Consider the following 25,421-nt stretch of genomic DNA (forward strand, 5'->3'; position numbering starts at 1 on the left):
ACAGGGAGGCCTAGGTTTGCAGGGCCTTCCCTGTTCTGAACCCCTTGGGAATTAGAGGAGCTGTGACTCATTACCCTCTCTTCTTCCCTGGTACCACATCCATGGCCTTGGGTTTATTTTCCCTTTTTTCTTTCTTTTGTGGATTTTTGTCTCAGGGGCTGTACTTAGGTGACACATATTTAGGCAAGTAGACTCGAGTTGTGAGCAGCTTTCTCCTCGAGGCAGTGGGTCTCAAGTGCCTGAACTTGTGATCGTCACAGGGACGAGACCCCCATTATTCCTAGGGTCAGCCTTTAGTGACCAGGGCTGGGGGATGGTGAGGGAGAACAGGGCCAATTTGGAAGGTAGAGGGGAAGTTTCTTCCTGCTACCCATCTTACTGTCACTACCCACACAGGTGGTAGAGTTGCCGGTGACAGAGCGCCAGATTGAGCGTGAACATCTCATTCAGCTGCGGCGCTGGCAGGAGACCCGGGGTGAGCTGCAGTGCTGCTCCCCACCAAGGCTGCATGGTGCCAAGGCCATCATGGAGGCGGAGCCAGGCCCCCGGCCCACGCTGCAACCTTCACCATCTATCCGCCTGCCCCCAGATGCCCCCCTCCCTGGCTCCAAAGGCAAGCCCAAGCCACCCAAACAGATCCAGAAGGAGAAGGAACAATGGAAGCAAGCAAAGGCAAGTGGGCAGCTGGATAAGCCCCCAACCTCAAGTCAAGCCAAGGTGGCAGCCGCTGCAGGAGATGCGTGTCCCCCACAGAATGTGCTCCTGAAGGACCCAGCCCCACAGGACTCAGCTCCCCAGGATTCAGCCTGCCACCACTCCCAGGATTCAGTCCACCACCACTCCCAGGAGAGCCTGACATCCCAGGAGAGTGAGGACACCTACTTGTAACCCTGGCAGCTCAGGCCTGTGGAGAAGGGTCTTCCCACACCTACACAACTCACAGACTGACATTCAAGGGCCTGCCTATGCTCTGAGGGCCCAGCTTCCTGGCCCCTGGGCAGCAGAGAGTCTGGCTGGCCCAGCACAGATTCTGCCTGAGCCTTTTTATTTATTTTCTCCAGAGTGGAGTTTGGGCCAGCCCAGCTCAGGCAGGCAGAGGGCGGGGCCTCACTCAGCCTCCTCCTCCTGGGGGGATGCTTCCCAGGCTAGGGTGCTGTTGTGAGGAGAGAGGGTGGGGTAAAGGGTGGGGTGCTCTTTGTGTAAAATAGAAACATGATTTTGTACAGAAATAAACAAGCTTGTGTAGAGAGTTGGTGTGTGGCTAGGGACTGGGAAGGGGAGCCACCCCTGGTGCTCAGTGTCTCTTCTTTCTACCCTACAGAGCCCCCCATCCTGGCCCCCAGCCCAGCACAAGAGCCTCTCTCAGAAGTACCTTTGTCATAGGCCAGTCTTTGTTTCTGGCCCACACTTTCCCTCATTTCATCCCCTCTGCCCCATGTCCACCAGTCTGCCATGGAGGAGGGTCACTAGAGCCCAGTGCTGGAGCAGAGCAGGGCCTGCTTCCCAGGCCTTGACACCTACCCATCTCTGAGGGGGAGGGGCTTTTTAAGGAGGTCTTTCCAGGGGCTTCCTCCATCAAGGCCCCTTGCCTGGATGCCACGTCAAACCCCAGTGAGGTTCTGAATGTTTATTTTGGGTTGAATGCTGGCACCAGGGGTCAGGGACCATGAATGAATGCCCTTACATGCCTAGTCTAAGCCTCCATTGGACACACAGGGATGAGGGGAGAAGTTTGGGTCTTTGATAGAAGGCTGCCTTCTGTTTCCTGAACACTTAGCATGTGCCACGTTGGGCTGGTATGTCACTAGCCGATCAGGTAGGCTCTATTGTCCACATTTTACAGATGAGGAAGCAGGAGATGAGTGGGAAAGATGAAGCTGGTCGATTTGCACCTAAAACCCCTCAGCTAACTCTCCTGACCAGGGTTCCTAGTGACCTGGCAATGCCACTGAGGGCCCAGGCAGGCGCTTCGGTCACAACCTGATGACTGGTGAGGGTGAGGACAGGGTGTCCCTGGGAAAGGCCCCCCCTTCTGCTGAGGAAGCAGCTTTTCCAGTCAAACAATAGCGGCTGTTCCTGGCAGGCTACCAAGCTGGGCTGGGCCATGGTGGGAGGGGGTGGGAGAGGGAGGAGAAGAGCCTCCCTAGGAGTTTTCAGGCATCACAGGGCCTGGGCCTGGAACATCATGTCCTGATATAGCTGGGGATACTGAGGCCTAGGGAGGTCAAGTGTCATATGAGCCTATCAGGGCAGCTACCCATTTCCTGCCTCCCACCCCTCACCCCTATGGTTTCCCACCTTTCTGTACCTGCCCTGAGAGGCTTTAGGACAGTCCCCTCCCCCCCAACTCTCCAGGGGCTAGGCCAGGATATGGCAGCTGCAGTGTTCCAGGGATCCCTTGAGCCAGAGAGTCAAGGGCTGGAGGGTGCTGCCCAGCTTCCATCCACCTACAGTAGAGGTTCTTCAGCACGAGGCTTGTGTAGGCCTGTTGGGTCCCCAGTCAGGCGGGAGGGCGGCTTTAACCTGTTTGGTTCAAAGCCTCAGATCTGAAGCCAGAGGATGCTCAAGCCAAAGTCCCCCCAGAGCATGCTGTGTCTGTTCTGCTACAGAGCCAGCCTAAGTGTGTTGATACCTGCTTAGCCTTGGAGTCTTCTTAAATGTGAGGCAGCCAGAGCAGAACCCAGGTCTAATGTTGAAATGACCCCAAGTTAGTCTAATAAGCCTCAGATCTGGGGCATCTGCCAGTGCTGGGGGCCTCCATGGGCATGAAGCAAGTTTACATGTGCTTGCGCTGGGGCCAACTGGGTTCTGCTAATGGCTGCAGCCTTTGGGAGACCTCAGGAGGCTGAAATCTCAGGTTTGAGATCTGAGTACCCAGTGAGCCCCAGATACATGGGCCTGTCCCCTGAAATTTGGGCCTTTGGGCATCCCCCGCCCAAGCACTTAGTCTTGAAGGGTCTCAAGCCATAAGCCTGGCCACCTTCATCCCCTACGTAGCCCACGGTATGTTACTCAAATATAAGTGGCTGGGGTCCTCCCTACCTCTATGATCCTTTTGTGTACTCGACTTCTTCCTCCATAAGGGGAAGGAGGGAGAAAGGACACTTTGTTGGGAGAGAATCAGTCACCAGGGCTGCACAGCCTATCCCTATCCCTCCAGTTTTCTGGGCAGCACTCTGGACCCAACTGAACCCCGGTTCGTCTCGCTGCCCTTCGGAACTTCAAGGATATCAATCATAAGACTGAAGGACAGAAACCATTCCCCACCTCCTTCCTGTTTCCGACCCCAGCGAGGAAGACGACCTACGGAAAACGCAGAGTCCCGGAGAAGCGGCGCGGCATGGGCGGGGCCTAGAGGACTCAAGCGGGGTGGGATCAGCCTGTGATCCCCGAAGCAATCCTAAAGGGGAGGAGTCATCAGAGGCGGGGCTCAGCGGGCTGGAACCTAAGGGGTGAGGCTCCGGCCCTAGGAAGGAGGCGTGGCCACTCTGGCTAAGCAGCCCGCCCCTCAGGGCGTGGCTGTCAGGAAACTGGACGCGGCGTGGGGCTGGGAGGGTCCGCCTCATAGCTGGCGGCAAGGACGCGGCCGCGCGGCGGCTCCTTTAAGCCCCCGGCACCGCCCCTACCGCCCCGCCCCCGGCGGCGGCCTGGGTCTGGTTGGCAGCGGCGTCAGGTCCGCGCGGACCGTGATGGAGCTGCACATCCTGGAGCACCGGGTGCGGGTGCTGAGCCTTGCCCGCCCAGGTCTCTGGCTCTACACCCACCCGCTCATCAAGCTACTCTTCCTGCCCCGCCGCTGCCGGTGCGCGCCCGGGTTCGGGGGCACAGGTGGGGGTGGGCTCCGCTTTTGATCCGGGACGGGTTCGGGAGATTAACATCGCCGCAGGGCGAGCTGGAGCGGGCGGGGAGGGCGCTTCTCCTTCCTACCCTCTCCCGCCGCCATCCGGCTTGGGCCTACCCTCCCTGGGACCGCCGCGCCTATCCGGCGCCGTCAGGCCCCCTCCCAGGGCCAGTTAAGGCGCAAACAACCTGGGGTGAGCAATGCTTAACTCCAAGTGGTGTCAAATGGGGGCAGTTCCTTCCAGGCGACTGCGGGGAGCTTCTTACAGATGCCTCCCATCGGGTCAGAGGGGCTGGTCTAAGGGCCCCAAAGTCCGGCACCCCCAGAGCTGTAGTCGTGGGTGAGCCTCTCTTCCTTCCCGGAATGGAGGGTTGGGAGCTTCTACAGAGGTCCGGAGACGAAAAACAGTTCGTGATTCCGGAGATAAGGCCCACACCCACTGGCCCGGGAGAGAAAATTGAGGCTTGAGGGGGCAGGGAGGGGTTCAGCAGGGTCTTTCTGGGCGAACTGGAGCGAGATCCTGCCTGCCCCCTCCGCCCAACCCAGGCTGAAGATGCCCCCCACCCTCATCCAGGTGCAAGTTCTTCAGCCTGACGGAGACCCCCGAGGATTACACGCTCATGGTGGACGAGGAGGGCTTCAAAGGTGGGGGCTGGGCTGGGGAAGGATGTGCTCCCCTCTTTGTGGGATTCTCACTAGATCCTGGGATCCAAAGTCACAAGAGTTGGGGCTTTGAAGGCAGATGGGTCTGGGTTCGAATTCAACTACTACCACTCACTGGCTGTGTGCCTTTGAGCAAGTCACTTCCTCTCTCTGAGCTGTTTGTTTCCTCTTATGTAAAATGGCATAGTTATGGTTCTGATCTAATAGGGTCCCATGAGAACTTTTTAGACAGGGCTGTGAAGGGCACTTAGCAGCCTCAGGCCAGTAGCTGGGTCTCAGTTACAGTTCAGAGCAAAAATCAGGGGTTCCTGTGTCAGTTATATCCCCCGGGCCATTATTTTTCCCTGGACTTCTCTCTCTGGTGCCGATCACCCCCTCCCTGGCTGGTCTGGGAACTCCAGGAGTAGGAGGGTTGGGAAAGGAAAAGCAGGAGCGGGCAGCCAGCCCACCTCAGGGTCCTGGGGAGCCTCCTGGCTGCACTTGGGAGATTAGCAGCCACCCGGGCTCTGGCTCCTGCTCTGGACTGGACGCCAGCCTGATTCCTCCCTGGTCTCTGAAGCTGACATCTGGCTCCTACTCCTGCCAGCCTGACCCCTCCTCACGGGCCTGCAGCATCAGGCCACAAAACAGAGGTTTGGCCTGTCCACTACAGCCCTTCAGGCCTTAGTTTTCCAGGTTTGTACTGCAGGAAAGTCTGGGTCTGCGGAGGGACTAGGGCATCCCTCAGCTAACCTGATTTGCTGGCGCCCCCTGGTGGTTCCACGTGATATAAAGCCTTAATCCACAGACTGCTGTCACGAGTGAGGTATAAACTCTCATCCCATTTTACAGATAAGGAAACTGAGATTCTGAAGTTAAATCATTTACCGCAGGTCAACAGCAAGTAAATGGTGAAGCTGGGATTTGAACCCAGGTCTGTCTGAATTTGGAGCTCCAGTCTTTTTTTTTTTTAAAGAACTTATTTATTTGACAGAGAGAGATCACAAGTAGGCAGAGAGGCAGGCAGAGACAGAGAGAGAGGAGGAAGCAGGTTCCCTGTTGAGCAGAGAGCCCGATGCGGGACTCGATCCCAGGACCCTGAGATCATGACCTGAGCCGAAGGCAGTGGCTTAACCCACCGAGCCACCCAGGCACCCCGGAGCTCCAGTCTTAACTGGGAAGTTTCCATCCCTAGCAGGCCAGCACTTGAAGCACTTTGCAGTCCTTGCACACATGCGGTTCTCCGGAGCAGAACTTGGGAGAGGGAGACAGCCCCCATCTCCAGACCTGCCCTTACCGTGGTAGAACCCCACCGTCCCCTCACCCCCACCACAGACAGGGTAAAAGGGGCAGGGCCTGTCCCGTAGGCTCTGACACGGTGTGTGCTTCCTGCTCACAGAGCTTCCCCCATCTGAGTTCCTTCAAGTGGCTGAGGCCACATGGCTGGTGCTGAACGTGTCATCCCGCAGCGGTGCGGCAGTGCAGGCTGCTGGGGTCACCAAAATCGCCCGCTCAGTCATTGCACCGTTGGCGGAGCACCATGTGTCTGTGCTGATGCTGTCCACTTACCAGACGGACTTTATCCTGGTGAGTTTTCGGCAGGCTCCAGGGCGGGGCAGGGTGGGCCTGGGGGCCTGGGCACTAACATGATACCTCGTCCCCTTGTGGTCCAGGTTCGGGAGCAGGACCTGTCCGTGGTGATCCACACGCTATCCCAGGAGTTTGACATTTACCGAGAAGTGGGCGGGGAGCCTGTGCCTGTTGCCAGGGATGAGTCCAGTAATGGCTTTCCCCGTTCTCAGCATGGTGAGGCTTCCCTCTGACACCCAGACCTAGGGAGGGCCTCCTCTTCACACTGGGCCCCCTCCCTTGTGAGGGTTGGTCTGTAGGCATGGGGATACCAGCTGACACCGGCTGCATCCCAAGATAGGGAGATGTGGTGGAAAGAGAGCACGAGTGTAGAAAGTACCCATAGAGCATGATCCTACACCCCTCCCAGGCCCCTCCCTATCTGGCCACCAGGCGGCGCCCCAGCCCACAGTCGCCCTGACAGCCGCTGCCTCGTCCCTCCTAGCAGGGCCCAGCCCCACCGTGCATCCCATCCAGAGCCCACAGAACCGCTTCTGTGTCCTCACCCTGGACCCTGAGACCCTGCCAGCCATCGCCACCACGCTCATCGATGTCCTCTTCTATTCATACAGGTGCGCCTTGTTTGCACCTCATGTCTTTGTCCTCACATGGTTTTTCCCCGTGCTGTGTCCCACCACTCTGCCACTCTGTGCCCTGTTCTTTGTCTTGGGTTCCTGGCAGCCTGGGGTAACCATGTACCCCTGACTGATGTTCAGGGTAGATCCCAATGTCCCAGGTGCAGCCCCTTCCTGTAGTGTGAACTGAGACAACCCTGAGTCAGGCCATCCCGGGGGTCCAGTATCTTTGGATGAGGTGAGAGTCATCGTCGTCTCCCGCCTCCCACCCCCATCAGGAGACCAGGGCCCTCAGACAGGGGAGGAAAGCGGCCCAGGGAGTGGGAGGACATGCTGTGGGCTGAGTGCCCTGAAGAGCCCTTGAGCCTCCTTTCCTTTTCCAGTGCCCCCAAGGAGGCAGCCTCTGGCGGTACTGAACCCAGCTCCATTACATTCTTTGCCTTCTCCCTCATCGAGGGCTACATCTCCATCGTTATGGATGCTGAGACTCAGAAAAAGTATGTGACCCCCTAGGCCCTGGGGACCAGAGATCCCAAGCCCAGCACTAGGGAGGGGGGAGGTAGAGCATCAGACTCTGAGGTCACCAGGTCGCCCTGCTTCCAGGGGCTCACATTGGGGCAGGGAGGGGTTGGGTGGGTGCCCTGCCCACTACCCACCTGCCTCTCCAGGTTCCCCAGTGACCTCCTGCTGACCAGCTCCTCAGGAGAGCTGTGGAGGATGGTACGCATCGGTGGACAGCCTCTGGGCTTTGGTGAGGGCTGCTTCTTTCATGTTGGGGACTTGGAGAGGACCTGGGCGGGGTGGCCAGGATGATCCACATGGACTCCCCCCATCCCCCCCCCAATAACCCTCAGATGAGTGTGGGATCGTGGCCCAGATCGCAGGCCCCCTCGCTGCGGCCGACATCTCTGCCTACTACATCAGCACCTTCAACTTTGACCATGCCCTGGTGAGCGCCATGGGTTGGGCTCCTGGAAGGACACTGAGGCCGGGGAGGGTGGGGAGGGTGCAGGATGTAGTCCGTCTAGGCCAGGAGGTCAGCGTGGCCCTGACCCCTCCCTCTGCCCACCTGCCCACAGGTGCCTGAGGACGGCATCGGCAGTGTCATTGAAGTCCTCCAGCGACGGCAGGACGGCCAGGGCTCCTGAGGCCACCTCGCTCCCCCTTCACCCCAGTCTTCCAGAGACTTCTCTAAGCTATTTCCTCAAGCTCTGGGATGAGCCCTCCCCACCGCCTCCATTCCTGCCGGGCACCCCTCCTTCTGCTCTCTGTATATAAGCTGCGTGCAGGCACTGGCTCTCATGTGGACACGCGTGTCTGCCCATGCAAGGGAACACGGTGCTCTGGGCTTCCTCCAGGAACCCCTCACCCCATCACTCCCTGCTCGGCCTCAGCGTTTGCACATTCCCTGCCTGAGGTCCGAGCCATCGCCCCCACCCTCAGCGCCCCAGGCCAGCTGCTCCCTGGATAGGGCCCTGATTTCCGTTCTGCCTCTGGCTGGGTTGCCTTCCCTGGCTGGGTGATTCTGACAGTGCCTGCCCCTCTGGGGGCCTCCGAGAAAAGTATTTTTACATCTCTCTCCCTTTTTTTATTGACTTAATAAAGGCCTTGGAGTAATGAAGGGTTGGGCTGTGGCCAGTGGGTGTTGTCTGAGTTTGGACATGGCTGCTCTGTTCCTCCTCCCAGCCCCTCTGCCGGAAGTCCTGCTCTGTCCCTATGTTGCCGGCTCTGGCTGGGCTCACCTGACTCAGTTCTCACCTCTGAGAGAAATTGAACCTTTGAGAAGAGAAGTGACTTGGCCAAGGTCACCTGATTCCCATCCATGGCTACCTGCCTCTGAAGCCCAGCCTCTTCCTTCCTTGCTGTTTCTGGAATAGCCCAGAAAGTACTGAATGTGGTTAGAGATACTGAGATCCTTCTGTCTGGAGGTCCCCCAGCCTTCCCTGCCACCTTGGGTGTGACTGGCCTATTGTGAAACCCCTCAAGGAGGACCCAAAAGCACCCTTCTTCCAGGCTGCTGCCTGTTTGCCTTTGGACCATGCCTGAGTCATGGAGGCCCCTCACGGGAGTTCTTGTTGGCCAAGAGATCAATTAGTTCTTGTCACCAGGGCTTTCCTGGAGTTGTAGTGGGAGGGGGCCAGCCAGAGTGGGGACCTGGGTGCTAGAATGACAGGATGGGTGTAAAGGTCACCTGCAAAGCACTCTGCCTTCACAGGCTGCCTTCCTGGGCCAGAGGCTCAGTGTGTGGGCCCAGGTTTCCTGTCGCAGAGGGGGTGCCTCCTCACTCCGTGAGACCAGGATTCCACTGTGAGCCTGATGGGACCCTACAGATGTCCTCGGGGAGGTTATCAGGTACCCTCAGCCCAGACCCGCCCGCACTTAAGAAGGGAAGAAGGGTGTGACTTCGGCGTATTCAGAGGTCACCGTGGCTCCCCAGAAAAGCCAGAACGGGGCCCAGTCCTCTGGCAGTGTGCCCGCCCTGCCCCTGGGAACCCAGGAGCTGCAGATCACAGGAACAGAGCGCAGCAAAGGCCAGCCGGTGAGTGAACGGTCAGGGACCCTAGGCCAGCCCCTTCCCCTCAGCCTCTGTTTCCTCATGTGTATCAAGATCTTGGAGGCAGATCCTTCAGTACCCCTCTACTTCTTGGCGCTGGGAAGGGGTCATTGCTTTGCATTTTGACTTTCAGGGGGAAGAGGGAGTTCTGGCTTCTCTCTGGAGGGCACAAGTTGGACCCTGGCTCAAAGGATGTCCTGGGCTAAGTGGGGGCTTTAGAACCAGAATCCTTGAGACTCCCAACTCTGTAGGTAGAGAGTTTCTGGGCCCCATGTTCAGCTCCGGGGGATCCTGTCCCATCTGTCTGCTTGTGAGTCACTGCCTAATTTGGGTATTTCTGTTATCCTGGCTTTCCAGGTGCATCAGGCTTTGCCTAGTCCCTCAAACCAGGCCCTAATCTGGCATTGGTGCCAGGTGCTTCCCATAGGACTGGCCTGGGTAGGGGGGCTCCAGTGGTCTACTCTGACTTGGACCCAGATCAGTGTGGAGGGGTTTTAGCTCCCTGGGCATTAGGGTCCTTGGGGGTCACTGGGTCAGCTTGACCGTCAACAGATTATAAATGGGGAGATCTGCTCTGGGATTGTCAGGGACCTGAGGACCCACCTGGGGTCAGAGCACAGGGCTTGGGAAGTGACTGGCGCACACTCCGTTGAAAGGGGGATGTGACCCTGGCCTCACACTTGTCTGATGCTCTCGGTGCCATCACACAGACAGGGCTTAAGCTGTGCCAGGCTATGGCGGAGCCTCACAGAATCACCTCTTTGTCCCACCTGAGCCCCTGGACAGTTACAGAACAAAGGAAGTCTGTCTGGTTAGCCCAGGCCTGGAGTTAGGCTCAGCTTGGATCATTCATAACTAAGGTTGGGGGTGTTCATTGGCACATAGTCCATGTCCTTGTCCTTCCAACCCTGGGCACACTCATGCACCTGTCCACATCAGCACAGCCATTCCTGAGTGCAGGGGTCAAGGCCCCAGACTGCAGAGCCCAAGTGCCCATCCTCATAAAGACGGCAGCCCGTGCCGGGGGAAGGCCCTGCCTACAGTCCCTTGAGGAGTAGAAAGGTGCTCTCAGCTCTCCGACTGCCAGCCTAGTGTCTGGCATCTGCTGGGAGGATGTGAACCTGGGGTGGGGGGTGCTCTTAGGTGGGTAGGGATGGGAGATGAGGGAAGCTCAGGCAGGTACCCGTAGTGGCTCATTTCTACCCTCTCAGATTTTACCTGCTCATACAGGGCGAATGAACTTGTGAGTCCTCCTTGAAATTATTTGAGCAGAAATTCAGGGTGGGGGCACCCTGAATCATCCCCACCTCTGTCAGGTAGGGCTGTCTGGTTTAGTGCTTATTGCCAAGTTACTCCAAAGCTGGCTTCTTGGTCCTGTGTAGAAGGGAGAATAAACCCTTAACCTTCTCAGATGTCCCACCTGGCACCAAGATCCCACCTGGTGGGAAGGTACCAGGCAGGAGGGCAGCCCCCCTGCAGCTAGCTGACTGAGTACCAGGAAGCTGATTCCCCCAGCTGTGCAAGAGGTGGGAAAGGGATGTGCTCCATTCATTCGTGTATTCAAAGCACGCTCTCATTACCCACCCCGCCTTTGAGAGGAAACTGAGAGCAGAGAGGAGAAGGTGCTTGCCCGAGGTCACAGAGCTGGGCATGGCAAAATGAGAATTCAAAAAGGTTAACATTGGGCATAGCCTGGGGAGGTTCCCTGGGGGAAGGGACACTTTAGCTGAACCCTGAGGGATGGGGATGGTTTTGCAAGCTCCCTCGCAATCCCAGCTGTCTGCGTCGGCGGCAGGGAGTGAATGTGTGGGCAGGCACGCGAGGCCTGGCCCTGGCTCCTTCCTGACCCCGGGCTGGGCCCAGTCGGTGTGTTGGGCAATGGCCGTGGTTTGTCTCACTTTCCCAGGCGGAACCTGGTGCTGGTGTTCTAGAGCCAAGGGTGCCGCAGACAGTGGTGCCTGGAGCTGCTTTCTCAGGGGGAATCCATCATGATGCCAATGGGGATGTTTTCCAGGTGCCCGTGCTTGTAATCAGTGCAGACCTCTGAGTGCATCTCTGCAGATGGACCTGTTTCAGCCAGAATGTGTGTCTGTCTGTCTGTCCACGCATGAATCCATATGTCCCAATGCGTCCTTGGGCCTCTGCGGCCCTACGTGCATCCGATTTTGTCCGAAATCAGCTGTGTGTCTGGCTGTGTTTCTGCACGCGTCCTGTGTGTGCGTGGCCGGAGGCGTCTGTGCCTGTTTGTGCACGTGTGGACACGTGCTGGTGCCAGTGTCTGTACGTCTGCTCCCGTCTGTGGCAGGGCAGTTTCTGTATGTCCGTGTGTACCAGGGCAGGCGTCCATATCTGGTGTTTTTGTGTTCACATGTGTGTCCGTACGTACCCTCCTGTCCACTTTCCTTCTCCGGGCCCACATCCTCCCAGGCCTTCCTGCCTCACCCTAATCTCAGGACGCCCAGCTTCCTGCGGTCACCAGGGGACTTCTGGACTGTGCTGGGTGTGCCCCAACTCTACCCCTCCACCTTCGCCCTCCACCCCAGCTGCCTCAGCCTCCTCAGTCTCCCTCCTGCCTCTCTGTCCACTCCTCCCCTGTCCCTCGTCCTCTGTCTGCAGCCTGAAGCAAGCCTGGCCTGACTTTCTGCCCCTCCATCTGGACCCCCCACGGGGACACAGAGAAATCAACACCAGCGCCCCCCACCCCCGCCCGCCCACTATGAGCTTGAGCTTCCTACTCCTCTGTCCTCCACAGCCGGGCCCTCCACACTTCCCTGGGTCCTGATTCAGCCTTCAGTTGTCCTCACCTGTGCTTCCCCGGGCTTCCTGCTGGTCCCTGTCATCTGGCTGCGCAAGAAATCTTGGTGCGTCCCCTCCCTTCCCGATCACTAGCCTTGGGCAGACCCTTGCTCAGGAGGTCTGCCTTTGAGACCTCCCAGCAGCAGCAGCTCTTCCACTGTTCTGCCCGCTCTGCCGTTGTGCCTTGCCCTTGACTTGTTCTCCCCTGCTGCTGGGAGCTTCTGTGTGGGGCGGCTGCCGGGCCTTCAGGCTGTCCTGAAGGGCCTGCCCCGGCCTTTGAACTTGAGATGAGCCTTCTCTAAGTCGACTAGCAAGAGCTCTGGGACAGGTCCTAACTAAGCAGTAACAGGAGGGGCTGTGGGAAGTCTCTGACTCTCTCCTGCCCCTTGGCTTTCCTGGAGTTGCCCTGTTTTTAAGCTCTGCCTTTAAAAAAAAAAAAAAATTTAAATTGAGGTGAAAGTCACATAATACATAATTGACCATTTTCAGGTGGTGAGGTCAGTGGCATTTAGCATATTCACAATGTTGCGCAACCACCACCTGTAACATTTTCGTCAACCCGAAAGGAAACCCCACACTCAGTCGCTAGTCCCTCCTCATTCCCCTTCCGACCAGCCCCCCGCCACAGCCAATCTGCATCCTATCTCTGTGGATTTCCCTGTTCTGGACATTTCACGTAGGCAGAATTAGATAATATGTGACTCTGGGCCTCTAGCTTGTTTGACTCAGCCTGGTGTTTTTGCGGTGCGTGTTTTATCGGTATTGCCAATTCCTTTTTCTGGCTGAATAAGTGGACATACCACTTTTTAACAATTCATGATCTGTTGGTGGATATTTGGGTTCCCACCTCGGGCTATTAATGTGGGGGCGCCCAACATTTGTGTTTTCTGCCATCTCCCGCTTCTCTTCCTTCCTTACATGCGTGTTCTGTGGACAAGGTGACCCGGCCCCAGCTGACCACTGTCCATCAGCCATTGAATGTCCACCAGTTGGCCTTTGGACAGAGCAAGCTTTGATGGCCTTTTCTCCCCTTGGAGCTGCAGGATGTATTTTCTTTTCTTTTTCTTTCTTTCTTTCTTTCTTTTTTTTTTTTTTTTTTAAAGATTTTGTTTATTTGGGAGAGAGAGAGAGAGAGCATGAAGTGGGGAGGGGCAGAGAGAGAAGCAGACTCCCACTGAGCAGCGAAGCCTGATGTGGTGCTCAATCCCAGGACCCTGAGATCATTACCTGAGCCAAAGGCAGACACTTAACTGACTGAGCCACCCAGGTGCCCCTGTTTCTTTTTTTCTTATCAAGATAAACACCCAGAGTTTCCTTGGCAGCTCTCCAAGAATAAGAAGGGGAAGAAGACAGGTCTTCCACAACACCTGTCCCAGGTCATTTCCTCCAGGCATCCCTGCCAATGAGTCCCACCTCTGTGTCCTGGACTTCCCCTTGGGACCAGGGCTATCATTTGCGGACAGCCCCTTGGGGATCCTGGCTGGTCCCCTCCATCTTTCTCCAGTTGCTCTCTCTGTTGAGCAGAGTTTTTGAGCTTTTGCAGCAGTTGGCAGCAAGAGAAGTCTCCAAGCCCATCCCACTTCCTCTCTCCATCTCCTCCACCCCTCCTGCTTTCATCCTCATACAGGACATGCAGGACAAAGGACTCCCCGTGCAAGTGCCAGGAAACCAGCTCAACTAGCAGAAAATAGACTGACATCATTGTCCTGTGTAGCTGGGACAAGTGTGGGGCTGGTCCTGGCTTCAGGCAGAGACCAGGGTTCAGGGAAGTTGCTTGGCCTCTCCAGCTAGACCGGCCATATTCTCACCCACTTTATCAGACCGCACCCCACCCCATGGAGCTGGGGAAAGTGGCTTTTCACAGCGCTAGACCTGTGACGTCCCAGCTCCAAAGGCTTGGCCATGTAAGGGAGGCCTGTCTCCTGAGTCTGACGTCAGTCTTGGGGAAGGATTCTGACTGGTTCTGCTTGGGATGCAGGTGCAGTGCTAGACTCCAGGGTACCACCAGGATCAGGCTGTGTTGGGCGCTCCCTCCTAAGCCTAGAGTAAGAAATGAGTAGGCTGACAAATGGTGGGTTTCCAGATCACATGCTGGATGTTTATTCACCCTTCAAGACCTGGATATAAAAAGGCATTCACAACAAATTCACTTACCTGGAAGCCTAGTCTTGCTGATTTACACCCCATGCATAGCCTGGTGCCTGACACATATAATTAATTACTTAAATACAGGTTGAAAAAGGGCCTAAAAAGCCACCATCCTTCATCTGTCTTGGCAAAAGGCAGGATTAGCCCCTCCAGTGAAGACTGGTCTCTTTCTATCAGGCTGTCAGGTGCTGCTTATGGAATTCATTCTGAAGTGAATTCTTTAAAGGAAGTAGGAGAAATGCCTTATGTTTTTCTTTTTCAGCTTGTTTTCCAGGGAAGTGTTGAAATCTGCAGTGGGTGAAGGAATATATTTTGAATTCACTTTTTAAAAATATCATAAAGGAAAAAGTCAGCGTCTTTAAAAATCAAGGCTTCCTAAAAAAAAAAAAAAGAGAGAGAGAGAGAGAGAGAGATCATGTGCTTTGGTGTATTGTGAGTGATATAATTCTGATTTCCTTGAGGAAAGGTGACCAAGAGAAGGCACGAGAAAGGCTCCAAGAGATCCTGTTCCTACCCAGCAGTGAGGTGGACCTGCACTTCCTGAGGCCTAGCTGCAAGTGCACTGGATGTGGGAGGCACACATCTGGGTCCTGCAGCCTGGAAGCCATGGCTGACCTTTCCTGGGGCTTCTACAGATGCCCACATCTGTATGGCTGGGCGTTCATCCAGTCACTAAGGATTTATTGAGCACCTACTAAATTATATGGCCTATGCTGTGCTCTGGAGAGGCCATGAGGAGCCATGGAATTTGAGGGGGATGGGTAGGGACCAGCCTGGGGTGGGAAAGGTTCCAGGAGGGCTTCCCTGAAGAGGTGAAGCTTGGTCTGGGTGACAGTTCATTCAGTAGGAGGAGATTCAGGCAGTGGGAACAGTATATGCAAAGGCCATGGGGTGAGAGCTCTGCTCCCCTGAGGGACTGAGGAAGGTGAGAGAACGTGATGGCTTAGAGAGGTGTGGGTGAGGCTGGGGAGGTGGGGAGGGCCTGGTGGCTGTAGTAATGGCCTTGGCCTTACTGAACGTCAATGTGAAGCCAGGGGAGTGTTTTAAGCAAGAGGGTGGCACCAGGCTGTGTTCTATAAGCCCCCCAGAGGGGCTGTAATGGCAGTAAAGCCATTTTGTGGGTGGCCCCACTTCCTCCCTCCCTGTCCGTTAGACTTCAGCCACACCTGCTCCTCTCTCAGCTAGACTGGGGCGCCTGGGTGGCTCAGTCGTTAAGTGTCCGCCTTCAGCTCAGGTCATGATTCCAGGGTCCTTGGATCGAGCCCCACATCGGGCTCCTTGCTCAGCGGGGAATCTGCTTTTCCCTCTCCCTCTGTGATCTCTCTCACTCTCTCTCAAATAAACAAAATCTTAAAAACAAATGAATAAACTAGACCGAGACAATCTTGCTTGGTGGGCAGCTCATGACGTTCCCTCCACATGGAACTTGTAGCATCTCTTTCCTGCATTTCTGCCAGTTAAACTGGCATTTTCTTTCCAGACCTGTAGAAACACCAAACTTCTCCCTGGCTGGCCCTTGACCAAGTGGATCTCCATCTTCCCACTGCCAAAGCCATATGTTTTCAAGCTTGTTGCACCATGTGGCTGCATGAGCTCTGGGCAAGCCACAGTGTGGATGGCATGCTGGCCAAGCATGTGGGCCGAGGACAGCTGCCCACACTCAAACTTGCCTTTGCTCCCTCCTAGCTGTGTGACCTCCCACCAACTGCCCCGTCTCTTGGGCCTCAGTTACCCCATCTATAGGGTGGAGACAAACCATCTCTGTGAGGATGGCTGGGAGGGGTCACAGAGCCAGCCTGGAGTAGATGCTCAGAACTGGTCTCAGCACACAGAGACATCTCTGATTATTACCGCTGGGCAAACAGCACATGCCTGGGACACCTGGACATACGTGGCAGGAATGTAAAGTTTCAAAATAGGCATTGTATGTTGTCATCACGAGAAAAGTCAGGACTCCATGGGACTTGCCGGTCCTTGTTTAACGGTTAAGGTTGCTTTTACTTACAGTGACATTTCAGTGCTTAGAGCCACTAAGGGACCCCATGGGGCTCCATAGGGTTCTAGGCCCTCTGTGTTCATCTCTCCTGTCCCCTCATCTGACAGAGAGGACCTTGGTCTCAGAGAGGTGGTGAGGGGGAAGTTGTTCTAGGCTAATCGGAGAGAGGGTAGAGGGGCAGCACTCTGATCTCCTGGTCATCTCCCCTCAGAGGGGTACACATCCCCCCTACCCCTTCACTGCAAACAGTAAGAGACTCCCGAACAGAAGATAGTTCCTTCTCTGCTGCATTTCCCTCAGTAGGTATTCAGGCCTCTGGCAGGGCGCTCACTTACCCAATTTGGGGGAGGCACTGGGCACATGGGGGACATGGCTTCCCACACTATGGACACACCAGGTCCCAGAAGAACTTTGGCAGTTCTCAACCGAAGAATCCTTCAGCTCAGGATGACCTCACTGGCCTGGTGGCGAGGGCGCTGGTAGATCCTTGCTCACCCCAGGGTTTATGTAATATTTTCTTTCCCAATCGTCCTCAAAGCCAGCCTATGACATAAAGAGATGCGCGCCTTTGTCTGTCCGGGTGACTGGCTGGCTGGCGGGTATTTCTGGAGGACTAGCGAGGGGCCGGGCATTGGCACGTGTTATTCACCGAGTTACGTTCCCCGTTCTCTTGAAGTAGTATTCACCACTGCATTTTAAAAAATAAAGATACAAAATATTTATTACCAAATTCCTCACTTTAAGTGGGTAATTCACTGGGTTTTTGTCTCTTCAGATGACAGTGCCACCATCACCACAATTGAACTCAAAACCACTTCCATCACCCGCAAAGAAACCCCATGCCCATTAGCGATCACTCCTTGTCCTCAGACCCCTCCGGGCCCAGCGGCCACTCCTCTGCTTTCTGTCTCTATGAATTTATCTCCTCTGGACATTTCATTCAAATGGAATCGTACAACGTGTAGTCTTCTGTGACTGGTCTCTTTCACTTGGCGTCCTGTCTCTGAGGTTCATCCACAGTCTATCACGAATCGGGACCTCATTCCTTTCTGTGGCTCAGTAAGATGCTGTTGTATGGTTAGACCACAATTTTTAAAATCCGTTTTCTGTTGATGGGCATTTGGGTTGCTTCCATTTCTTGGTTATTGTGAATAAAGGCTGCTATAAATATTTGTGTGCAAGTTCCTGTGTGAACACGTGTTTTCAATTCTCTTGGGTGTATACGGGGGCGTGGAACTCTCACGCATGGGGCATCTCTATGTTTGCGTGTTGGAAGCCCTGCTGGTCTTCAAAGCGGTTGTGCCATCTTGAATTCCCAGGAGCCGTATCCTAGGGTTCTGATTCTTCCCTGTCCTCGCCAGCACTTGTTACTGTCTGTCTTTGATGACAGGCACCCCAGGGGGCATGAAGAGGTATCTCACTGTGGTTTTCATTTTGCATTTTCCTCAGACCCATTCATTTAGCATTTTCCTGATGGCTAACGATGTTGAGCAGCTTTTTATGGGTTTATTGGGCATTTGCCTGTTTTGAAGAAATAGCTGTCTGTTTCTCCTTTGCCCCTTTTATTTTGTTTTTATTTTCATTATGTTTCTAGAGATTGATTTATTTATTTTTGAGAGAGAGAGAGCGAGCGGGGAGGGGGGAGGGGCAGAGGGAGAGGAAGGGGGAAACATAAACAGACTCTGGGTTGAGCACGGAGTTCGGTCTCAGGACCCTGAGATCATGACCTGAGCCAAAACCAAGAATTGGAGGCTTAGCCGACTGCACCACCCAGGTGCCCCTGTATTTTTTTTTTTTTAAAGATCTATTTATTTATTTGAGAGAGAGAGCATGCCTGGCCAGAAGGAGAGAGAGAGAACCTCCAGCAGAATTCCTGATGAGCACGGAGCTCGAGCTCACCACTCTACGATCACAGCCTGAGCCAAAACCAAGAGCCGGATGCCTGACCCACTGAGCCACTCAGCTGCGCCTCCCTTTGCCCATTTTAAATTTGGGTTGTCTGCCTCTTGACTGTTACATTGTGCCCCTGCTGTCCACAGGGGAAACTGAGGCTCGGAAAGGGGACGCGACTAGGCTCATAAGCTCATAAGCAGATGGAGACTGGTAACTGGTAACTGGTTTGGTGTCTAGCTCCCACCCTAGCAGGTCACGGGTCACTGTCTCTCTTCCCAAATGAGTGGCCTCCAATTCTGACCCACCCAGTCCACCACAGGTCTTGTTCTTGCACTTAGAGCCGTAGAGCCTCACAGGCAGAGGGTGGGCCGGAAAGACAGGGGAACAGCAGTTCTGAGGAAACAAGCCAGTCCTCTTTCCCCCTCCGAATCACGAGGACCCAGCTGACGTGGCCCGGGAAGAGGGGACAGCCCGGGCCTGTGGTCGGGGAGCCTATTTATACTGGCTGGGCCGTGTTGCAAGCCCTTCCTGCTGGGGAGAGGGACGTCACTGGGCGCTGACCTCACCAGAAATGCTGACGCATCTTCCCCTCATGCTTTGCTCAGTTGGCCAGCCGGGTCTCCTCACCTTGGGGCACTGCCTGTCCTCCTGCCTCACTGTCCCCTCCCACTAAGCTCCAGGCACTCCCCCATCGTCCGCACTCCCCGCAGCCCTCCAACCATGCCCTCCTCTTGCAAGCTGTTCTGGGCAGTGCTTTATCCCTTAAATTCTTATGTTAAAGACCGACTCCCATAGTACCTCAGAATGTGGCTGTATTTGGAGATAGGGTCCTCAGAGAGGTAAGGCACAAGGAGGCCACGGTGGTGGGCGTGGCCCATCCATTATGGCTGCTGTCCTTCCAAGAAGAGGAGATTAGGACAGACACACAGACTAGGGGTCAACCACATGAGGAGACAGCAAGAAGGTGGCCATCTAGGAGCCAAGAGAGAGGCTGCAGGATAACATCGACCCTACTGATCGCTAGCTCCGGGATGGCACTAACAGCCATTTCTGTTGTTTCAGTCCTCCCGTCTGTGCTATGTTGTCAGGGCAGCCCGAGCAGACCAATAGCTAACTCCTCCTTGCTGTCGGTGGCCGTTGCCCTGGGGCCTGCACACAACACCTCGCTTTGCTGCTCAGAGCATGGTCTTTCAGACTTGAGAGCCCCCTTGTGAACACCACATCTGTCCTCGTAACTGCTCCCATCCAGGGTGATGCAGAAACAGGAAAGCAAAGGCCTGTGCCTTCCCACCACCCTGAGTGCGAAGGGCGGTCCTCGGTAGCTGAGACGGCCGAGAAGCACTCCAGCCAGCTGTGGCTCTCCAGCCCGGAGCCGGGCCCTGAGTGTCTCAGTTTCCTTGTTCAAGAGAGCCGAAGCATCCCTGCCCTGGTGCTCTCTCCCTTCCGGGGCTGTTGCTGGATGAGATCAGGGATGCGAAATGAAGAAGGATCCCAGCTTGGCATGGGCCCCAGGAAACGGTCTTGCGGGGGTGGGCACAGAGATGAGGAATTGAGCAGAAGCCACGTTCTCAGGAGGAGAATCCAGAACTGGTCCTTGGGGGCGGTGCTGGTAGGTGTGGTGAGCGCCATGCTGGGGTGCCAGGGAGTGGGCAGGAGGTGAGGAATAGCCTCCTGGGCATGGGGGTGTGGAGGGGGGAAGAGTCTGGTTTTGCCCACTATGGGATCCTCAGCGCTTGGGAGGGGCTGGCTCAGAGTAGGGCCAAATAAAAGTTCATTGAACAAATAAATGAGTAATGGTGAACGTGTCTGCAGAGGATAGAGCAGGTGGGAGCAGCCCTGGTGGCCAGGATGGCTGCCCGACCCACCCTCTCCCCTGCCACCTCAGGTCTCCCTGTCCACGCTCCAAAGGCCCAATGCTTTCCCTAGCTGGCAGCTTCCAGGGGTCCTACCCTGGTTCTCCGGGCTCCTGAGGCCCTCCTCCCCACTGAGCTCCTGAGGGTGCAGGCCAAAGACCCTCTTCCAAGCCAAGGAGATATGCTGGGGCTGCCTCTCAGCCTCCTTGTCTGCCCTAGGCCAGGCCTCAGTTTATCCTAACAGAGTAGCAGGTTGACTAGAGAGGCATGGTCTCCACAGGGCCTTGACTCTGACATCCACTGAAGTCTGCGAGTAGCGGAAGACTAACCAAAAATCACTATCTTTCAAAGAAAGTGAAACCTGGTCCCCAACCATCACCACGGTGACTCCCCCACCCTGGCTTCCCCTCTGAGCTCACAGCTTCCCCATCTCCTCCGCCCCCCACACTAGCCCTCAGCAGCGAGTACTTGGAATTAGACTTTCATCTTTCTTTTTTCCTTCAAAGGACTTTTGCCTTTTATGTCCATGATAGCGGCAGGGCTACGAGCCTGGCCCAGGAAATGCTTTTCGAATCCTCATTTTATAGGTGGGGCTGCTGAGGCCCAGAGACATTAAGTGACTTGCCTCTGGTCACACAGCATGTTGGCAGGCTTGAACCCTAACTTCTTATGTCTCATTTCCCCCCAGAAGACCCCGTCTGTAAAGAAAGGTCCTGGCCGCAGGCAAGGGATCTGGGATAAGGAAGGCTAGTTGCGAGGGGGTGCATGATGGGAGAAAGGCGATGGCTGAGAGCCCCGGTGGTCCTGGGGCCAGGACCACAATCTCGAATCTGCCAGCCTGGGTCTGGCTCTGTGCCCAGAGCGTGGTGGTTTCTGTTCACAGATGTCCCAACAGTCCCAGCAAGAGGGCGGGAAGGGCACTCAAGAAGGAAGATGTCTCGCTACTCTCAGCTCCAAACCACAGTGACTTGTGAGGCTGTTGGCTCCTGGGCCAAGCCTGACCTGCAGCCCTCCAAGGACCCAGTTGTCACACTCTCCCCTCTATCCTGGGCACAGCTCCCTACAGATGGCATGGACCCCCTCGCCCCTGCTCACCCCAGGAAGGCTGAGGCTGCAGTTTGCATCATCTTTGGGAGAGAGCCTGATCTCGAAGAATCAATTCGAAGAAAACAGGAGGAGGAGGAGGCATGCCACCGCACACAGCGCCCATTGGCTGCCCGTGGAAACTTTGGTTTTTGGGGTTATATTCCCAGAAGGCCTGCCCTCCCCCCCTCCCCACCCACCTCACGAGGTGTTGGCCAATCGCCCTGGCGGGCATAAAGTGGCTGCCAGCCCGCAAGGCTCCCAGCCAGGAGGTGTCACCCCCAGCAGGCGCCGGCCGGAGCTCGGGCACCCAGCATGCGGGCACAGCTTATGTGGAGGACGCTGCCCAGTAAGTACTTCCTTCCTCTCCACCAGCACCCCGCTTGCTGTGCCCATGGGTGCCAGCGTGGTGCAGGGGCTGGGAAGGCCAGGCGCCAGAAGGATGCTGAGAAGGGGAGAGAGCCAGGAGGTCAGGCAAAGAAAGTGGTCCACTGAGAACAGAGCATCTTCACAGGGTAAAGAAGGAGAATCCCTGGAAGACTTTTAAGGGGAGGTGATATAGAGGTGACTGTGGGAGCAAGAGAATAAGGGAAGGGGATAGATTGAGGGAGAAGCCAGGGAAGCAGGAGGGAGGTGAGTGACGTGCTGGGAGAGGAAGAATCTGCAGAAAAGCAGTGTGATGTCTGGAGGGGCAGTGAGGCTTCCTTGTTGCCCTGATCCGCAGGGTCTGGGATGGAGAGACACAGTCCGCTAGGCACGGGGACCCCAGAGCCCACACAATCACACAGCACGCCTAGCCACACCCACAGGGTGACACACACACAGAGCCATGTGATGTCATTCAGAGCCCTCAATCTCACCGACTTGGGAGCCCCCACATGCAGTCCGGTGCCCCAGGGTGGACTGGGCACAACGCTTGTGTGTGGCCAGTTTGTTCCTCTCGCCTCATGCAGACCTGGACACACACCCGTGAAGACACCCTAGTCCCACATGCACGCAGCACTCACATGGATCTCCTCCCCGCCCCCCGTCCAAGCCCGGCTGCAGATACCTGGGGAGGTAGCGAGGAGCGCCCTATGGTCTCGGTGCCTGGGTGGCCAGCCCCCCAGCTGTCCCCGGCAGCGTCTTCCCCAAGGGGCTGAACGGTTCTTAGGAACGGAACATGGTGTCACTGCCTTCCGGGCCATTGCGCCACAGGCCCCTTCCGACCACATGGCTGCCGGTGCCTGGGGGTGGGGGTTGGGTGGATGTGGAGAGGTTGCCAGCAGTAACTATGCCCAACCACCCCCAAGAGTGTGGCTCACAGCATCCCTGGTGGGCCTGACGGAAGTGGCCACTAATGAAGAGAAGAGGAAGGTGCATGAGGTCGAGAACAGTTCTGGCCTTGTGTGAACTGGGCAAGCCCTTCTCCCTCAGTGCCTCGATTTTCCTGTCAGTAGAATGGGGCTATGGTCTAGATGATCTCACACATCTTTTGCAGACAGAACCTTCTGTGGGAAAGGCAGCCTCTTTTGCTTGTACAGACAGAGCTCTAGGCACCAGGCTGCTCCCAGGCTGAGCCCGACTGCGCAGAGGGCCAGGGTCTGTGACAGGGGAGCCCAGAATCTTGGTCCAGAGGTCTTGCAGAGAGCAGCCTTGCTTGGGCTGCCCTTGTCAGATCCTGAGGCTGGCAAGATTGGCAGGTGCGGGAACTCCTCTTAAGGGCCTGCTTAGTGAAGCAGAATCATTGTTAGGGATGCTGGGCTGTGACTCGCCAGGGAGGTGGTGGTGGCCCCAGCAGGTGCATACACAGTGCCCAGCCCCACCCTTAATGGCACGAAGCCTGAGCCAATGGGCTATGCCCTCTGAGGCCCTGGGGGTGTCCTCCCCTCTGAAAGCCGCTGACCTCCTTCCCCAAGTCAGGTGACATCTTCCCCCCTTCTCTGCCCCAGGTCTGGTCCTTGGACTCCTGTTCTTGAGCACGCCGGTCATGGGCAGCTGTCTGGACAAGGACCAAGAGCTGCTCAGGCAGCTCCAGAAGCAGGCGGACATCATGCAGCGAACCAGCATGCTCCTGAACCCCTATGTGAGCGCCTGGCCCCTGGTGGCATCTGAGTCTCAGAGGACAGCAGGCCTGGGGCACGAGTGAGCTTGGAGAGGATGAGGCCCAACTCCCATTCACACAACCCCCACTCCAGATGGGACCGGTGGGGAAACCAAGTCCCTGTGTTATTCCAAGGCCCCCTGGACCTCTCTGGGCCTAACTCTGAAACACCAAGGAGAGGAGAGATCTTTCCAAGCTTGTCCCATTCCTCAGGTGTAGCAGCAGGGACCAAAACAGAGTCCATAGGCTTCAGGTTACGCTCCCTGCATCATAGTCACCCCAACCAGCCCCCACCCCCAGCATCCTTCTGTCCCTGCTTGCAGACACTGGGGAGTCCTCACCCCTCTCTGGCCTCAGTTTCTTGATCTGTACAATGGGAGGATTGAATGGGATGGGGTGCATGAGGTCCAGCATTTCAAGGCAGATCAGAGCAGACCTGTGTGTGTGTGTGTGTGTGTGTGTGTGTGTTAGGGGCTTGAGCACTCACGTCCTGATTCTCTTTTCCCTCCAGATCCAAAGCCAAGGCCTAGACAAGGATGGACTGAAGGAGCACTGCCGGGAGCGCCCAGGGACCTTCCCCAGCAAAGAGGCCCTGCAGCGGCTCAGCAGGCAGGAACTCCTGCGGGCTCTCGACACCATGCTGGACCACGTTCTGCACAGACTGATGGCCTTGCAGCGAGACATCCCCAAAGCCCAGGACCTGGAGACAGTGAATAGAGCAAAGCAGAACATTCGCGGGTTCAAGAACAATATCCACTGCATGGCCCAGCTGCTTCCAGGCTCATTGGAGAGGACTGAGCCCGCTCCGATAGGCCCAGGGACATCTCCATCGCCCACCCCCACCCCAGACACCTTCCAGCGCAGGCTCGAAGGCTGCAGGTTCCTGCACGGCTATCACCGCTTCATGCACTCTGTGGGGCAGGTGTTTCGAGAGTGGGCAGAGAGCCCGAGTCGGAGCCGGAGACACAGCCCCCGCCGTGGCTTGTGGAAGGGGGCCCGCAGAGTGCCACTCTCCAGGGGGAATAAGAGACTCCTTCCCCGGGGGCAGCTGCCCCGGTAGTCTTAGGGGACACCCCCGGCAGAGAAAGGATCCGTATGTACTCCCTAGGATGGCATCTCCCCCCAGGGCCTCCAAACCTGCTCCCCTCTGTTCCTCACCTCCCAGAAGTGCACTTTAAGGGGTGGGAGTCAGGCTCCGGGATGGGAGGGTAGGGTCAGGCTATTGAGCCCCCAGCCCTGAATTCGTCAGTCTTGGTGGGGTGGCTGGGTCAGGCCACGCGGGGCCAACTTTCCATTGATTCAGGGGTCTGATGACACAGGCTGACTCATGGCCAGACTGACTGCCCCCCCCTCCCCCCGCCGCTCTGCTCTCGGAGGGCTGCTGGCCCTTCCCTCTCATGACTTACAGAGCCGTTGCCCCCAGACTTCCTCCTTTCCACGGCAGCATGGTTCCAAGGGGAGGGTTAGGGCCTGAGCTGGCCTTCGAAGGCTCATTGCCATTCTCAGGCCAGACACCTGGACATCTGGGTGACCTCACTTTAGGCAGCTGTGACAGATGCAGAGTGTCTTAGAAGGAGCACTGATCTGGGGACGGGGGTGTCCAAGAACAGGGCTCAGTTCCCAGCTCAACCCCTAACTCACTGTGTGGCCTCAGGCAGGCCACTTTACCTCTCTGGACCTCAGTTTTATTTTTTGTGGTTCAAGCGGTTGGTGTAAAGCCCTCTCCGCTTGATTCAATGACATAGAGCAAATATCCAATGCCTTGCAAATGGGCAGGGCCTGGAGTTCTCTATAGACCTACTGCCTGGAAGGGCCGGGTCTTGGGTCCCGGCTGCTGGCTGCGCCCCCTGGTGGTGCATCTTTAAAATTTCTCATGCTGAAACTGGTTCGAGGGAGGCTCAGAAGGTGCTGGCACAATTCTTTGGAGGGATATAACTAATTTATCGATTTTTATCAGTTTTTATCTGTTTCCTATTTATAAGGCTTATTTATGATGTGTATTTAATGTTAATATTGTGTCAACATATATTTAAAAAACTTGCCTTTTTCTAAAGCCCTTGTGTCTCTCTGTTGTCTGGTGGGAAAGGATTTGGGGGAGCCTGGCCTTTTGGAGAGACAGGGACTCAACTGTGGGGTGTCTCAAACACAGACAGAGCATTTAGCCCGTCTGAACGTGACTCCCCTGAGATGCTAGGGGCTAGGGATGTCGAGGTTTCGGAGCAAGAGGGAAAGGAGGAAGGCTGGAGCTGTGGGCCCCTGTGCGTGTCTGGCTGGGAGTCCATGTGCTGATGTGGGTTCCATGAAATAGACAAGATACTAACAGATCCT

At 56.1% G+C, this 25,421-nt stretch overlaps 3 protein-coding genes and 1 long non-coding RNA gene across 8 annotated transcripts in view; 3 read left to right on the plus strand and 1 right to left on the minus strand.

Moving 5' to 3' along the window:
• Positions 1-1,249, plus strand: part of TBC1D10A (TBC1 domain family member 10A) — a 31,208-nt gene extending 29,959 nt beyond the window's left edge. For both annotated transcript variants that reach the window (XM_032309312.1, XM_032309313.1), the window contains one exon: positions 397-1,249. In XM_032309312.1, the coding sequence (XP_032165203.1) occupies positions 397-888 (492 nt within the window). In that variant the 3' untranslated portion in view covers positions 889-1,249. The remainder of the gene's footprint in view (positions 1-396) is intronic.
• A 2,285-nt stretch (positions 1,250-3,534) lies between these two features.
• Positions 3,535-8,387, plus strand: CASTOR1 (cytosolic arginine sensor for mTORC1 subunit 1). 3 transcript variants are annotated; one of them, XM_032309331.1, is made up of 9 exons: positions 3,535-3,802; positions 4,416-4,486; positions 5,883-6,070; positions 6,157-6,289; positions 6,558-6,684; positions 7,071-7,184; positions 7,356-7,438; positions 7,542-7,636; positions 7,767-8,387. In XM_032309331.1, the coding sequence occupies exons 1-9, from the start codon at positions 3,690-3,692 to the stop codon at positions 7,833-7,835; spliced, it is 993 nt and encodes a 330-aa protein (XP_032165222.1). In that variant the 5' UTR covers positions 3,535-3,689; the 3' UTR covers positions 7,836-8,387. The 3 variants fall into 3 exon arrangements, with proteins under 3 accessions (XP_032165222.1, XP_032165223.1, XP_032165225.1); XM_032309332.1 differs by having other exon boundaries at positions 3,537-3,802; positions 6,561-6,684; XM_032309334.1 differs by having other exon boundaries at positions 3,695-3,802; positions 4,388-4,486.
• Positions 8,388-13,258: 4,871 nt separating this feature from the next.
• LOC116571421 lies at positions 13,259-22,297 on the minus strand. The gene is made up of 3 exons (XR_004277880.1): positions 22,062-22,297; positions 16,517-16,869; positions 13,259-14,473 (listed from the first exon to the last, which is right to left on the minus strand). It is a non-coding gene; the product is annotated as an uncharacterized LOC116571421 (long non-coding RNA).
• Positions 20,866-25,146, plus strand: OSM (oncostatin M). 2 transcript variants are annotated; one of them, XM_032309340.1, is made up of 3 exons: positions 21,246-21,359; positions 22,942-23,075; positions 23,605-25,146. In XM_032309340.1, exons 1-3 carry the CDS (start codon positions 21,326-21,328, stop codon positions 24,151-24,153), a joined length of 717 nt encoding a protein of 238 aa, XP_032165231.1. In that variant the 5' UTR covers positions 21,246-21,325; the 3' UTR covers positions 24,154-25,146. The 2 variants fall into 2 exon arrangements, with proteins under 2 accessions (XP_032165230.1, XP_032165231.1); XM_032309339.1 differs by lacking the exon at positions 22,942-23,075 and having other exon boundaries at positions 20,866-21,359.
• The last annotated feature ends 275 nt before the right edge of the window (positions 25,147-25,421 follow it).

Source organism: Mustela erminea, chromosome 13 (assembly GCF_009829155.1).
Source record: "Mustela erminea isolate mMusErm1 chromosome 13, mMusErm1.Pri, whole genome shotgun sequence".
Taxonomy (NCBI): domain Eukaryota; kingdom Metazoa; phylum Chordata; class Mammalia; order Carnivora; family Mustelidae; genus Mustela; species Mustela erminea.